Source organism: Schistocerca cancellata, chromosome 6 (assembly GCF_023864275.1).
Source record: "Schistocerca cancellata isolate TAMUIC-IGC-003103 chromosome 6, iqSchCanc2.1, whole genome shotgun sequence".
Classification (NCBI taxonomy): domain Eukaryota; kingdom Metazoa; phylum Arthropoda; class Insecta; order Orthoptera; family Acrididae; genus Schistocerca; species Schistocerca cancellata.
Genome location: NC_064631.1, coordinates 113,174,992 through 113,191,242, shown reverse-complemented (window position 1 = coordinate 113,191,242; position 16,251 = coordinate 113,174,992). Strand labels below are relative to the sequence as shown.

The 16,251-nt window shown below is 41.3% G+C and overlaps 1 protein-coding gene across 3 annotated transcripts in view; it reads right to left on the bottom strand.

Moving 5' to 3' along the window:
* Positions 1 to 1,894: 1,894 nt before the first annotated feature.
* LOC126088551 (WD repeat-containing protein 89) overlaps positions 1,895 to 16,251 on the bottom strand; it is a 235,217-nt gene continuing 220,860 nt past the window's right edge. For all 3 annotated transcript variants that reach the window (XM_049906731.1, XM_049906732.1, XM_049906730.1), the window contains 2 exons: positions 11,777 to 11,863; positions 1,895 to 2,096 (listed from right to left, as the gene is read on the bottom strand). In XM_049906731.1, the coding sequence (XP_049762688.1) occupies positions 2,046 to 2,096; positions 11,777 to 11,863 (138 nt within the window). In that variant the 3' untranslated portion in view covers positions 1,895 to 2,045. The remainder of the gene's footprint in view (positions 2,097 to 11,776; positions 11,864 to 16,251) is intronic.

Genomic DNA, 16,251 nt, shown 5'->3' with positions numbered 1-16,251 from the left:
ATGTGTCTGGAAAGGTGAATTGCCACGACGTGCATATTTGGGACACAGAAAATCCACATTAGATTGTGGAACAAATTTGTGATTCACTTGAAATTAATGCCTTTTGTACCATATCCTGTTCAAAATTTATGGAGCCTTTTTCTTTGTGGAGAAAACTGTGACAGGTTTTGTGTACCTGGACTTGGTACAGCAGTGGCTTGTGTCACAATTATGGCAAGACAATGAGGACTTCTTTTTGCATTGCAACAAGGTGGTACTCAAGCATATTTTCTTTCACACATTCATGATTACCTCAGTGCCCAACAGCCTTGGTGTTGAACAGAAAATCTACATCTACACGATTACTCTGCTATTCACAATAAAGTGCCTGGCAGAGGGTTCAATGAACCACCTTCAAGCTGTGTCTCTACCATTCCACTCTCGAACGACATGTGGGAAAAATGAGTACTTAAATTTTTCTGTGTGAGCCCTGATTTCTCTTATTTTATCATGATGGTCATATCTCCCCATGTAGGTGGGTGCCAACCAGAATGTTTCTGCAATCGTAGAAGAAAACTGGTGACTGAAATTTCGTGAGAAGATCCCTTCGCAATGAAAAAACACCTTTTTTTTTAATGATTGCCACTCCAATTCACATATCATGTCTGTGGCACTATCTCCCCTATTTCACAATAGTACAAAACAAGCCGCCCTTCTCTTTGTGATTCTTCTCTTCTTCAGTTGCCCCGATTTAAGTACATGTGATTTCTTCTTATGTGGTTATGGCATCACATGTTCCAGCATCCACTGCCATTTAATATGAAAGAGTTGTGAGGAATAAGAATTAATGGTCACTGATACTGATTGTGATGTGTTGGTATGTGTACGGCAGGAGTCTGACTATCATATTGACATCTGCTGCATCCCAAACAGTGCCCATATTGAGCAACTGTGAGTGAGTTTAAAACTTTAAGAATTTCTCTGTCTACTGATACTTACTTATTTTCTGTATGTCTTGTAGTCTTCATACAGTCACCTTCTGAAACCTCGCAGGTACTTGTGAATAACTCTGTACTTCTTGTGTGTTGTTTTAAAATGTTTAGATTTTAAACTCTCCCCCCCCCCCCCCCCCCCTTCCTCTTTTTTCAAAAGATGATATTTTCCACTGTAGTCATCTTCTATAGTTCATAATCAACTCTTCAACAATTACCAGCAGTTTTACTCGTATCAGAGTACTACTGAGTCATAGTAATAGGTAATGTGAGGAAGTATACATGGTGTCCCAAAAAAACACTGACAAGCTTTAGGAACAGGTTCCTTACATCAAACCAAGGGAAAAATATATGCTAAACATAGGCTTTAAAGTCCATACCTTGAGAGCCATGAACACTTTTCCATTTTCAATACTATGAAATACATCTTTTGTATTTCACACTCTTTGCTTTCCATATTTTTGGAGGAGATAGTATGGACCAAAACAGAAAAAAAATGTGTGGTTAACTTGGGCTCTAAAAGGCATACCTTAAGAGCTACAATCACTTGTTCAGTAGAAAGAGATGTGTTTCACACTTGAGAAGATGAACAAGTGCTCACTGGCTCTTAAAGTATGCATTTTAGACTCACTGTTGACTGGCCCTTTTTTTTATTGCTTTGGTTCATACTATCTCCTCCCAAAATATGGAAAGCAAAGTCCTTGCAGTAAAAGAGATGTTTCACAGTATTGAAGATGAACAAGTGCTCATAGGCCTTAGGCCACAAATTTTAGAGCCATATTTACTAGACACATTTTTTCTTGTTTTAGTGTAAGTAACTAATCCCTATGTTCGCAGTTTTTGGAACACCTTGTATAAGTACCAAATAAAAACAGATTTAATTTACTGATGACACAGACATTGTATTTTAGTCAATAAATACATATTTATAATTCAATTACATAATCTGTACATCTTGCATAAAATTAGAAACTGTCAAGCAGAGCTGTTTTTGTCAGGATTTGACAGCTAGGATTAAACAAATAAAAACAGTCTTTTTTTTAAATATATTAAATTGCTTTTCTTTCAGGCATTCTACTCACGTTGATATGGCTTTGACTTGCTCTTGTGTTTCATTTTAAAATGCTGAAAAAAGATAAAACATTATCATTTGAAAAAGAAACTTCTTACAGGCAGAAACATACATCTAAAATTCCACAGCTCACAATAAAGTTCCACTAGCAGTATTGCAATGGCGTCTTTCATAAATTTTACTACATATAATAAAAAGGGACATTCATCTACACATCATCTTTACAGAGGTATCACACACATCATAATTACATAGTAGAGCTAGCAAAAGGATATCCCTGATAACTGTGGAGACCTGGGGTGGCTGCTTTGCACATCTGCCACAACAAACAACATATCGCACCTTTGTATATGTCTCTGTGACATATGGTTCATGCAAGACGGAGCTCCAGATGGAAGGAGTTCAAAACATTTCATGTACATCACTTCTGCTAGCAATTCTGTAGTATTGTTGTAGGGTTTGAATTCCACGGTAAGAATATATCGGAAAGAGAGAAATTGTCATAGAGCATAAACACAAATTCCTAAGGTACACTGTTTTGCACTTAAACATGCTATAATGTTAAAGCAGTGTGGTTTCCGATATTTTAGGTGTGTGGAATGTAACACTGTTAATATTCCTATGCAGGCAATATATTTCCAACATTTTGTGTATTTCTCCTGCAGTCCCACACTCATTCCCACATATAAGAATTTTCCTGCCCCAAGCAGACATGTAAGCCACACTCCAATTCTCCCTCAGTTTTACCAATTTTATGTCATTTCTATTCACGTGATCAAGATGTCACTTCTAGCCATGTACTCTAAATTTGCTCGTAAATGTAGTACAGCTGTCAACACCTAGCACAACTGAACTATTTTTCTGTACATGTATGTGTATCGGTTTCATGTGGGTGGGGGGAGGGGGGTGCACAGCACAGTGTAGATTCATAGATTCTGATTAGGACTGAGATAGAGCTTATAGTTGGATCCATAACACATTTTGACCAGGATAGGGTTCAGAGGTGGATCCAACATGCGTTGCAGCCAGGATAGGGTTCTAAAGTGAATCCACCCACGATATGTCCAGGACAGTGTCTGAAGGTGAATTCACCAGTCTCCTTCAAAGCATAAGTAGCTTTGGGTTAGGATTAAGATATACAATGTGGATGAGAAATGAGGTAGTGGGTCTGGAGTCTGAAGGATTGGGAAAGGAGTGTTCAATGCTGGAATGACCATGGGCATGAGAGATGTAGGTGTATATGGTGGTGGAGTCAATAGTGACGAGTAGCGATCCGGGATGGGGTGGGGATGGTGAAGAGTCAGTGAAGGAAGTGGTTGACAGCTTTGATGTGGGAGGCTAGATTATGGGCAATTGGTTGGAGGCGTTGGTCAACGAGGGCTGAAATTCTTTCAACAAGAAAACAATAACCAGCCAGGGTTGTTGGGTTTGCGGATTTTGGGGAGCATGTAGAAGACGGGTGTGCAGGATACCATAGGAAGCCTAAAGCAGGAATTGGAGATTGTGTTGGACTTCTGCAATGGGATCACTCTGGCAAAATTTATAGGTGGAGGAATCTGATAAATGGTGGAGGCCTTCCGCCATGTAGTCACTGCAAATCATAACAACAGTGGTGGAACCTTTTGTCTGCAGGCAAAATGATTAAGTCAGGATTTGTTTTGAGGTTGCATATGGCAAGTTTTTCTTCTGCTGAAAGGTAGCTATTCTGAGTAAGGGACCTGGGAAAGGAGGTAAGGAATTCCTGGAAGGTTATCAGGGAGTGGTTTTATGGGAAGGGGGGAGGGGTGGATCACGGTTGGATAGTGTCATGAACTGGGCGAGGTAGGGTTCAAAATTGGAATTACAATTGTTTTGGTTGGAGGGATTGGCGGCAAAGAAGTGCTTCCACTGCAGGGATCAGGAGAAGGAGAATAGGTCTTTGATAAGTCCCACATGGTTAAATTTGGGTTTGGGGCTAATGGTAAGGTCTTTCAATAGGACTGAAACTCTGTGGAGCTGAGGGTTTTGGTGGAAAGGTTATCAACGGTGTTCCAGGAATGTTTTAGCTCTGGATTTGTTGGAGTGCTGGGAGTATTAGGAGATGTGGCAAGTTGAAAAGATCAGCTAGGTAGGGTTTAGCTGCTATGAGGGGTGGTGAGGAGGAACACTGTGGGTAGGATAGGGGTTGGATAGTGGTGCCCTCAGGCAGTATGATAGCAAGTTGGGTAACTTAGGGAGGTGGTGTCTGGAAATGTTCCTCCAGGTGCTGGAGAGGGAGGGGCTCAGTTTCAGAGATGTGATGTATGGAGCAGGAATTGCAGAGTAGTAGCATCCTTCAAAGGGAGCAGAGGTGAATTGGGGTGCCCATGCCATGGAGATATGTTTTTGTTATACCAGGTTTATGAGGGCCCGGTGCTGGCATAATCTGAAAAGGTGAAGTTCATAGTGAAAGGAGGGGTGGGATCCAGAGAAAGGAATTTTTATGGCTAGGCCATCTGGGGGAATTCCATGGTTTACATCTATATCTACATCTACATAGATACTCCGCAAGCCACATATGGTGCATGTTGGAGGGTATCCTGTGCCACTACTAGTCATTTCCTTTTCTGTTCCACTCACAAATAGAGCGAGGGAAAAATGCTTCTCTATATGCCTCCGTATGAGCCCTAATTCTCGTATCTTATCTTCATGGTCATTATGCACAATGTATGTTGGTGGCAGAAGAATCATTCAGCAGTCAGCTTGAAATGCTGGTTTCCTAAATTTTCTCAACAGTGCTTCTCGAAAAGAACATTGCCTTCCCTCAATGGATTCCCATCTGAGTTCCCGAAGCCTCTCCGTAGCACTTACATACTGGTAACAAATCTAGCAGGCTGACTCTGAATTGCTTCCATGTCTTCTGGTACAGATCCCAAACACTCAAGCAGTACTCAAGAATAGATCACACCAGCGTCTTGTATGCAATCTCCTTTACAGGTAATCCACTCTTTCCTAAGATTCTCCCAATAAACTGAAATCGACCATTCACAATTGACCATTAGTGAGAGTGAGTTTTTGCCAAGGAAAGTGCCTGAACTGGTTCAAAAAGATGGAGCAGCCTGCTTGTGTGTGTCTCTCTGTTTCTCTTTTGTTGATGAAGGCTGTGATCAAAAGCTTCGTGTAAGTGTCTTTTGATTGTGCCTGTCTCTGCAACTTAATGTGCCTTCTTTGTGGTAAGTAGCAATCTATCTTTTCCTAATTGTTGACGTTTCTACATGGAGTTTCCATTGTTCAGTGTAGACTTTGCCACACTAGCAAGGTACTCTGTAGTTTTCAGCTCCCCACAATTCCAAATTATCATATACTGAACCAAGAAGAGCACAAGTCTTTGTAGGCAGGAGTAAGATTACTTTGACATAATGTTTCCTTAAAAATTCTGCCTAATTTCAATGAAATATTGCCAACATATGGGAGAAATGGTCGGGACTTAAGCAGCTTCATACCCTCTTGATCATGTGGGTTGGTTCTGTTTCTTCTACCTTACAGCTGTGCTGGAATGATGTAAAGAATATTCATTATCTTTAAACACACACTGTAGATGTTCTAGCTCCTTTTGCAAGGTTGTCTCCATCAGACACAACTTGTGGCTGGTGCACAAGTGTTCAAATGACACCCCTATTTTTTGATGAGTGGTGGCAGCTGGACCTCTGCAAATACAAGTCTGTATGTGTGGGCTTACGGTAAATGGAATTCCCCAATGATCCATGCAATTTCCGACTGAGCAAGTTGTCCAGAATAGCAGGAAGCCACCCTTCTCCACTTCCATTATAAATTTTATATTGTCATGGATAGAATTCAGGTGCTGCACAACACATGACAGTTCTTCTTCACTGTGCGGCCACACTACAGAAGTATCACCTACATATAGCCAGAAAATTTAAGTTCAGCCAAACCAAGCGCCCTCTCCTCATAGTCTTCCATAAGAAAGTTAGCTACCAGAAGGGAGAGAAGACTATCCATGGCAACACTCAATTTGCTCAAAATATTCAATGTTGAATTTGAACCTGTGACCGTAGCAGTCGCGCATTTCCAGACTGAAGTGCCTAGAACCACTCGGCCACAGCGACCAGCATACTGGCTTTGAACTTACTGCTGATGAGTGACAATGAATGTAGGAGACGGACCCTAGTGGAGAGTGAGATGACATGGTAGCTTGTTCAGTCAAAGTGACTTCAGTCTATTAATAGTCACAGGAGTTGCAAATATGACACAGGCATTTCCTCACAAAAGATCTGAGTACAGATGCAAGATATCTAGCTAAGTCATACACTGGATCACTGATGTTGCTCACAATAGTACGAGGGCAGTTCAATAAGTAATGCAACAATTTTTTTTCTGAAACAGGGGTTGTTTTATTCAGCATTGAAATACACCAGGTTATTGCCCAATCTTTTAGCTACACAACACTATTTTTCAACGTAATCTCCATTCAATGCTACAGCCTTACGCCACCTTGAAATGAGGGCCTGTATGCCTGCACGGTACCATTCCACTGGTTGATGTCGGAGCCAACTTCGTACTGAAACAATAACTTCTTCATCATCCACGTAGTGCCTCCCACGGATTGCGTCCTTCATTGGGCCAAACATATGGAAATCCGACGGTGCGAGATCGGGGCTGTAGGGTGCATGAGGAAGAACAGTCCACTGAAGTTTTGTGAGCTCCTCTCGGGTGCGAAGACTTGTGTGAGGTCTTGCGTTGTCATGAAGAAGGAGAAGTTCGTTCAGATTTTTGTGCCTACGAACACGCTGAAGTCGTTTCTTCAATTTCTGAAGAGTAGCACAATACACTTCAGAGTTGATCGTTTGACCATGGGGAAGGACATCGAACAGAATAACCCCTTCAGGAAGGACATCGAACAGAATAACCCCTTCAGCGTCCCAGAAGACTGTAACCATGACTTTACCGGCTGAGGGTATGGCTTTAAACTTTTTCTTGGTAGGGGAGTGGGTGTGGCGCCACTCCATTGATTGCCATTTTGTTTCAGGTTCGAAGTGATGAACCCATGTTTCATCACCTGTAACAATCTTTGACAAGAAATTGTCACCCTCAGCCACATGACGAGCAAGCAATTCCGCACAGATGGTTCTCCTTTGCTCTTTATGGTGTTCGGTTAGACAACGAGGGACCCAGCGGGAACAAACCTTTGAATATCCCAACTGGTGAACAATTGTGACAGCACTACCAACAGAGATGTCAAGTTGAGCACCGAGTTGTTTGATGGTGATCCATCGATCATCTTGAACGAGTGTGTTCGCACGCTCCGCCATTGCAGGAGTGACAGCTGTGCACGGCCGGCCCGCACGCGGGAGATCAGACAGTCTTGCTTGACCTTGCGGCGATGATGACACACGCTTTGCCCAACGGCTCACCGTGCTTTTGTCCACTGCCAGATCACCGTAGACATTCTGCAAGCGCCTATGAATATCTGAGATGCCCTGGTTTTCCGCCAAAAGAAACTCGATCACTGCCCGTTGTTTGCAACGCACATCCGTTACAGACGCCATTTTAACAGCTCCGTACAGTGCTGCCACCTGTCGGAAGTCAATGAAACTATACGAGACAAAGCGGGAATGTTTGAAAATATTCCACAAGAAATTTCCGGTTTTTTCAACCAAAATTGGCCGAGAAAAAAAATGTGTTGCATTACTTATTGAACTGCCCTCGTACATAACGGAAGACCTTCTTTGTGTTTCTTTATAGACCATATAACCATGGTGGAACAGAACTGTGAGGTATTAATCTTTACGTAACTTCTTTTGGAAGGGAAGACGAATTTAACAATGCTGATATTTGGCATTCTAGTCTCTCTGTGGGGTCTTTATCAATCTTCTGGTACATTGGTTTACTCAACAAGCTATGACCACCATGTAAGGATCATGTCATAGCTTGCGTAGTGTGGCTTTTTCCATGGAGGAAACATTACTCTTTCGAGGTGAAGCCCTCGTAAGTACATGCCATGTTTCACATCTTAATTCTTCTGACTGGGAAGAAGTCTGATATCTTCAACAGTACTAATAAAATCCGTTAAGGGCAAGGTTCTAGGCATATGTGTGAAGATCGAGCCATCATCTATTACAGAATCAGTTGAAATACGATTTGGTGGAAGATCTTATTAATCATGGTAGCGGCTTTCAATTGGATAAGGCGTGAGACCCAGTGATTTCTTGAATTTGTTCAGAAAGGAAACATTTTATTACTAATGGTACATAAAGTGACAGTCAATTTTATTAATTTTGACATCTGAATTTCAATTCAGTGAGCATGCATTCTGACAGTGTGTGCCTGTAGTATTACCATTACGCATGTGCACCACAGATAGAGCAATATTTGAAGAGGCTGAAATTTGATAGAGGCTGCTCATCTAGGAACTGCCTTTGTGCATACATCTCCATGACAATTTTTAGAATAAAGTTAGTGATTGTGAACTGGCAATCTCCAGTTCAAAACATTTATCTGAAGATGGCTGAATGGTTGCCAGGCAAAATATCATGTCTAGTTGTCCATGTAATCTGGCTTCAAACCCAGAACTTCATAGAATAGTCTTATGCTGGGAAAATTTCAAGAATCACATCAGATACCTCTTCACTGTGGAGATGGTGTCACACATCCAGAGGTTGGATAAGTTATGTAACACGCCAGAAAGATTGTTACATTCTTTGTGTTTTTTACTGAAGTGCCAGGACAATAGCTTCAATCCAAAGTTTGCCAGAGTGACACATTCTATCAAGACTGCCACTGCAAAATTCATCACACGTAAGCCAAGCCTAACATTAATGAAGGAGAGAGGATTCGTGTTACTTGCTGTGAACTGGATATCATTTCAAACCAGCTGTTTTATCTGCACATAGAGAATGCTTCCAACGTCCCATCTCTCTCTTGGGAATGTGACGACAGCATGGATTGGGCAAAATCATATGGTTCTATAAGGAGTCTGCTACAAGACAAACTTCCAAGTTTGCCGAACCATCAGAAATGTTACGACAAGAAGATGATTTTTGACACTGCATGGTCAGTTTTATGAATAAGGTTTTGGGCTATGTGACACTGTCATGGCTTGGGAAACACTTGAACTTCGCGCCTATGCCTAGATCCTTGCCTTTAATTGATTTTATTAGTGCTGTTGAAGAGCATATCAGAACTCTTCCCAGTGGCGCAGCAGAAGAAATAAGATGTGAAACAAGCCACACACTTTGTCTTTCCAGTGAATAAGAGAAACTCCACTGTGCTGTTGTTACACACAATCTATGACCAGACTATTTATAGCTTGTTAAGTGAATCAAAGTAATGGGAGATTGATAAAGACCATACAGAGAGAGTGGAAAGAAAAATGTTAGTCTTGTTGAATTCATCTTCCATTCCACAAGAGTTGTGAAAAGATTAAGATGTCACAGCACTTTTCCAACATGGATTATATATGTTCTTCCAGTGGTACATAAAGAAGGTCTTCCATTACGTCCTATTGTGAGCAATATCAGTACTCCAACGCATGACTTAGCTAGACATCTTGCATTTATACCGAGACGTTTTGTGGGGAAGCGCTCCCATCATAGTTGCAACTCAGGTGACTTTGTTAATAGACTAATGTCATTTTGACTCAACAAGTGAGACTTATTAGTAAGCTATGATGACGTCTCATTTTTCACTGGATCCTCTCTTGCATTTGTTGTCACTCATCAGCAGTAAGTTTAAAGCCATTATAACAGTGCTATTTTATCATGTCCTATCCTCAACCAACTTTTTATTCAACAGTGAATATTTTGAGGAAATTGATAGTGTTGTAATGGATAGTCCTCTCTCCTCTCTGGTGGCAAACTTTCTTATGGAAGACGATGAGGAGAGGGCACTTGATTTGGCTGAGGATTTGTAGATGATACTTTTGTAGTGTGGCTCCACAGTGAAGAAGAACTGCCACTCTTTTTGTAGCATATGCAGTCTAATGCAAGAATATAAAATTTACAATGGAAGCAGAGAAGGCTGTCTGCCATTTCCAGACATCTTGGTCTGCTGGAAAGTGGATGGATCAGTGTTTACCATAAGCTCACATATGCAGGCATGTATCTGCAAGTGTCCAGCTGCCACTACCCATCATAAACTATGGGCATCCTTCGAACATTGATGCATCAGCCACATGTCGTGTCTGATGGAGATAGCCTTGCAAAGAAGATGGAACATCTACAATTTGTGTTCAATGATAATAGATATTCTCCACACCAGATCAGCACAGCTTTAAGGAAGAAGAAATTTGACCACTCATACAATCAAAGGGAGAAGGAGTGGTTCAAGAAAATGGTATTCCTCACATATGTTGGCAATATTTTGTCAAAATTAGACAGAACCTTAGGAGACATTACATCAAAGTAATTTTTCATCCACCCACAAAGTCTTGTGCTCTTCTCGGTTCACTTAAGGACAATCTGGGATTGCGAAAGGTTGGAATGTACACAATATCTTGCCATTGTGGCAAAGCCTACACTGGTCAGATAATACACAAAGAATATGAAATATGCATTGAAAATGATCATTACACTTGTCTTTCACAGCCTAGTAAGTCAGCCATGGCCGAGCACTGTATATCCACAGGACATTCCATGGATTTTCTGTCATGGATAGCTTGGCTTTGATGAGATCTTTCTGCGATTCAATTATTAAGGAACTGGTAAAAATATGTTTGGCACAGAAGGTCTGTCTGCTGTCTGCTGAATAAGGCATGGGACTGAATGTTTTCTTTAATTTCTTCAAAGATAAAGGATGATTAATGAAATGTCTAGCACCAGTTAATTTCATTAATTTTGACATCTGAATTTCAACTTGGTGAGCACGCATTCAGACAAGAGAGTGCACACTTAGTATCACCATTACACATGTGCCTACACAACACACATAGAGCAACATTCGAAGAGGGCAGGAAACTCAATAAGAGGTCCCTCGTGTAGCAACTGTCTTCATGGATGTCTCTCCACACCAAGTTTTGGTATAAAGTCAGTGATGTGAACTATCAATCTCCAGTGCAAAACACTCACCTCAAGATCACCGAACAGTTGTCATGAAATGTCATAGCATGAAGTCGACATAATCTGGCTGCATTCCTAAAATTTCATGGAATAAGTAGTCTGACGGTTATCTTTCTGGCTAATGGTCATAACGCCAGAGCTATGAAATGTATGAATGAAAAGCACAGCTAGCTCCTTTGTTTAAAATATATTTGCCTGCCTAAAAAGATGAGATCCTCCTCAGACCTATGGTGTTCAACCCAAAGTAATTTAGGAATAGTCTACAGCAGTTAGCAAGTAAAGTTGGTGAACCATAGACAGGTAGTGACTGTGATGTTGCTGAACAGTTAGCAAGTTCTACTGCGTGTGGTGATAAAGAGAAGAGTGAAGAGAGACTTAGAAAACATGGAAGTTATACCCAACCTCTCTCTCTATATATAAAGTCACAACAAAATCTCATATGAGCATGTAAAGGACTACAAACTACTGTCAGGGTCAATTTTTTAATTTCATGGCTGACTAAAATGTTTAAACCAATCTGCAGAGATATCAGCTCTCTTAATGATGATTAGTAGGCTTTACTGTTTCTTTAGCTTATCTTTATTTGTGAAGCACATACATAAAATATTGGTTTACTGGTAATATGAGATTATATAGACTTATATAGATCAGTATTGAAGACAAAAATCCATTACGAAGAACTAAGAACATTAACTACATACCTTTGTTTGATGGCCAGTATTAGATTCATCGTCACGTGTCCACAAACTAAGGAAACCACCTTCTCCGCCCGTTAATAAAACTTGATCCTGAAAAATCAATTATTCATGAATATATCATACATGTCCTTTCTTTGGAGGCTTGTGTGGGGAAAATACTGTTTGATGAGACCGGTGGAGAGAAAGAAGAAGAAGAAGAAAATAAAAACAATTTATCAGCAATTTGATGGCTGAGGCAAACTACTCTAAATTAAATTCTTAAGTCACATAACTAAAAGGGGGGGGGGGGGGGGGATTTACCATGTTTTCCTCTAATGTAATAAGAAGCAACTGCAAAGACTCCGTGGATGTTGCTTGAGATGATGCCATTAAAGCTTTATCATATTTCAATAGAGCACTCGCTGATTACCTTCAGGCTTTGATATTGACTGTTGAGTGTGAAGACAGATCTAGTAACATGTCTCAACACTGAAAAGCAGGCCACTGGTGGCAACACACAGATCAAGTGTTGTGCCACAGCATCGCTGTCTGCCTCCAGGTCAGTGCCCCAGTGCTCACAGTATCCAGGAGCACTTTAATACACAGCAAATGTGGCTCTAGCAGCCAAAGCATCACAACAGACCACTATGTTACATATAATTACTGATTGTATGGCCAGGCAAGTCAGCAGTTCATTGGAGCATCAGTCACAAAATCGTCAACCATCGCTGTATCATCATCTGCCATGAGCTGCCAATGCAGACACAGGTATTGGGCTCAAACGTGAATGTCTCTGTCACTTCCCAACAAGCCAACCACAAGCAGACCTCGCCTGCAACCAAGCCCAGCTACTGGGAACCCGCAAATGCTGGACAGCGCCGGCCGCGGTGGCCGAGCGGTTATAGGGGCTTCAGTCCGGAACCGCGTGACTGCCTCGGGCATGGATGTGTGTGATGTCCTTAGGTTAGTTAGGTTTAAGTAGTTCTAAGTTCTAGGGGACTGATGACCTCAGATGTTAAGTCCCATAGTGCTCAGAGCCATTTGAACCATTTTGCTGGACAGCCATCACCGGCCACCACATCCTGTACTCAGCCGCCTGCATCGCTCGTAACAAAAATCCAGTCGGCTGCATCAGTATCTGACACAGTGCTGCTGGGTAATTCTTCGTTATACAAGATCACTCTGCACTCAGACTGCACTTAGCCTAACAGCTATTGCCATCTCCATGACAATGTTTCTCCTGTGAGGACTGAAGCCCGACCATGCTCCGGAACACAGACAGCATGAATCAATACCATGCTGCATCACTTGATGAAACCATGCTTCTGTAATTACTCAAGCATGTTAGAACAATAATAAGAGTTTAGAGTTTAAATGCACATAATTTGTCTTGTTGCAGCTACCTTACTCTTTCAACAGACTCCTGTAGCCCTCACAAATACACCAAACCTACGATGCTCATGAGGTGGAGCCAAATGCCATCCTGAAAACTAAAATAACAGTTCTTCCACCCATTTGTATCAGCCATTGCACACACCAAATGCTACATGTTGGCATCAGAAGCAGGATTGGCAAAGGCGCTATGGTCATCGGCAATGTAAGCAGGTAACAGCATGTGCATTTTGTAACCACTCATGGGGTTTTCATATAATTTGTTCCTTGGATATGTCCTCTACGCACCATCATGTTTTTCATTATTTCAGGTACGGATTTGATTGTGGTATCTGGGAAGGGTTAAAGGGATAAAACAATAACATTTGTTGTGTGTACACAATGTAACCTAGTGTGTCATGTGGTCCTATGCACTGATTCACGCAATGTGGTATGCCAGAAGAAAGGAGATATGCCAGGTCGGGCAGGGAGGGTGCTTGGTTGAGACAAGGAAGGCTCTGTGTACCAAAGAAGTTTACATCAATGCAGATATTAGGTAATTTTAGGCATAGTTTGTTGACAATAATGTTGATATATGAATTAGGAATTTAGTAGTTCTTCAAGAGTTTATGCTAGTAGATACGTGGTTTGATGTCCACAGAGTGCCAGCGTCATGTGCATAGCTTTTCTCTTCCTTTAGTTTCTTCTCCTCACTCTTTCTGCTTATTCTGTTTTCTAGTGAGGTAGTTGTAAACCATGGTACAATTCTGTCAAATTAAAACATAGGTAAGTGTCGCAGCGATAATCCCCCCCAACATGAAAACTGACTCAAAGCACAGTAGTAAGCACTGAGACACCACTGATGCAAGATGTGCCATTGACCATGATATCATTATAACACTCCAAATCCCTACAGTTCAGTGGGCATGAAAACAACTATTCAAATCAGTATATTGCATAATGGGAGAACATATACGAGTATTGGGGAGTTATTTTAAGGAGAAAGAGTTACGGAGTATTACAAAGTTGTATTAGGGAGCACAGATTGTAACTGGTAAAGTGCCTGTGGTTAAATACATCAATAGCATTGCAAGGCTCATGAACCACGATACATTGTATGAGCCCCTCGGGAACTGAGAGTTGAAGTTAGACGTTAAGCAAGAGTTCTCCTAGCACTATGATCAGAAATGTGAACGTAGTGACTTCACCACAGACTCTTTACTTTCGGTAAATAATTCAGCTTAAGATTTATGTTCTGAACTTGTATGCTTAATTTTTACTACGGTAAGGATAGTATGTCTTGTGAAGGACGGGATTACTAAGCCAAAGAAGGTGAGTATATGTTGTTATGGATAAGTATAGAGTTGAAGAAAGGAACACATGGAAAAGAGTGGGTACAGACGTTCATGATGTTAGTGGGAATATTGCTGTAGTATGCCTCCCAGACTTCCACGCCAATATTCCTGCCAGACAGTTCGGTACTGCTGTCAAAAGGGACAAGTCGAAGATGCAGCCAGTAAGAACGTTAGCATTCCTCAGTGGGGCAGCTTGAAGACTGCTGCAATAAGTGAATGACAAAAAGGAATTTAAATGCGTATAGTGTATGACTGATATTGCATAAATGAATTTAAAGGTGTATAGTGTATGACTGATACTGCATCTCTGGTACACATTTTAGGTTCTGGGTTTGAGAGGATGAGGAAGTGGCTCTGGTTATTTGCTTCTGTACCAGGTCGGGAGGGTAGTTGCGGGATGCGAAAGCTATACATCCTCTCTTCCCGTTATCCACCAGGCCTCAATCTCCGCTAATTTCAAGTTGCCGCCACTCATACCTCACCTGTCATTCAACAACATCTTTGCCTCTGCACTTCTGCCTCGACTGACATCTCTGCCCAAACTCTTTGCCTTTAAATATGTCTGCTTGTGTCTGTATATGTGTGGATGGATATGTGTGTGTGTGCGAGTGTGTACCCGTCCTTTTTCCCCCTAAGGTAAGTCTTTCCGCTCCCGGGACTGGAATGACTCCTTACCCTCGCCCTTAAAACCCACATCCTTTCGTCTTTCCCTCTCCTTCCCTCTTTCCTGATGAGGCAACAGTTTGTTGCGAAAGCTTGAATTTTGTGTGTATGTTTGTGTTCGTTTGTGTGTCTGTCGACCTGCCAGCACTTTCATTTGGTAAGTCGCATCATCTTTGTTTTATATATATATATATATATATATATATATATATATATATATATATATATAAGAGGGAAACATTCCATGTGGGAAAAATATATCTAAAAAGAAAGATGATGAGACTTACCAAACAAAAGCGCTGGCAGGTCGATAGACACACAAACATACACACAAAATTCTAGCTTTCGCAACCAACGGTTGCCTCGTCAGGAAAGAGGGAAGTAGAGGGAAAGACAAAAGGATTTGGGTTTCAAGGGAGAGGGTAAGGAGTCATTCCAATCCCGGGAGCGGAAAGACTTACCTTAGGGGGAAAAAAGGACAGGTATACACTCGCACACACACACATATCCATCCGCATATACACAGACACAAGCAGACATTTGTAAAGGCAAAGAGTTTGGGCCCCGACTGACATCTCTGCCCAAACTCTTTGCCTTTACAAATGTCTGCTTGTGTCTGTGTATATGCGGATGGATATGTGTGTGTGTGCGAGTGTATACCTGTCCTTTTTCCCCTTAAGGTAAGTCTTTCCGCTCCCGGGATTGGAATGACTCCTTACCCTCTCCCTTAAAACCCAAATCCTTTTGTCTTTCCCTCTCCTTCCCTCTTTCCTGACGAGGCAACCGTTGGTTGCGAAAGCTAGAATTTTGTGTGTATGTTTGTGTTTGTTTGTGTGTCTATTGACCTGCCAGCGCTTTTGTTTGGTAAGTCTCATCATCTTTTATATATATATATATATATATATATATATATATATATATATTTATATATATATATATATATATATATATATATATATATATATACCTAAAAACAAAGATGATGTGACTTACCAAATGAAAGTGCTGGCAGGTCGACAGACACACAAACGAACACAAACATACACACAAAATTCAAGCTTTCGCAACAAACTGTTGCCTCATCAGGAAAGAGGGAAGGAGAGGGAAAGA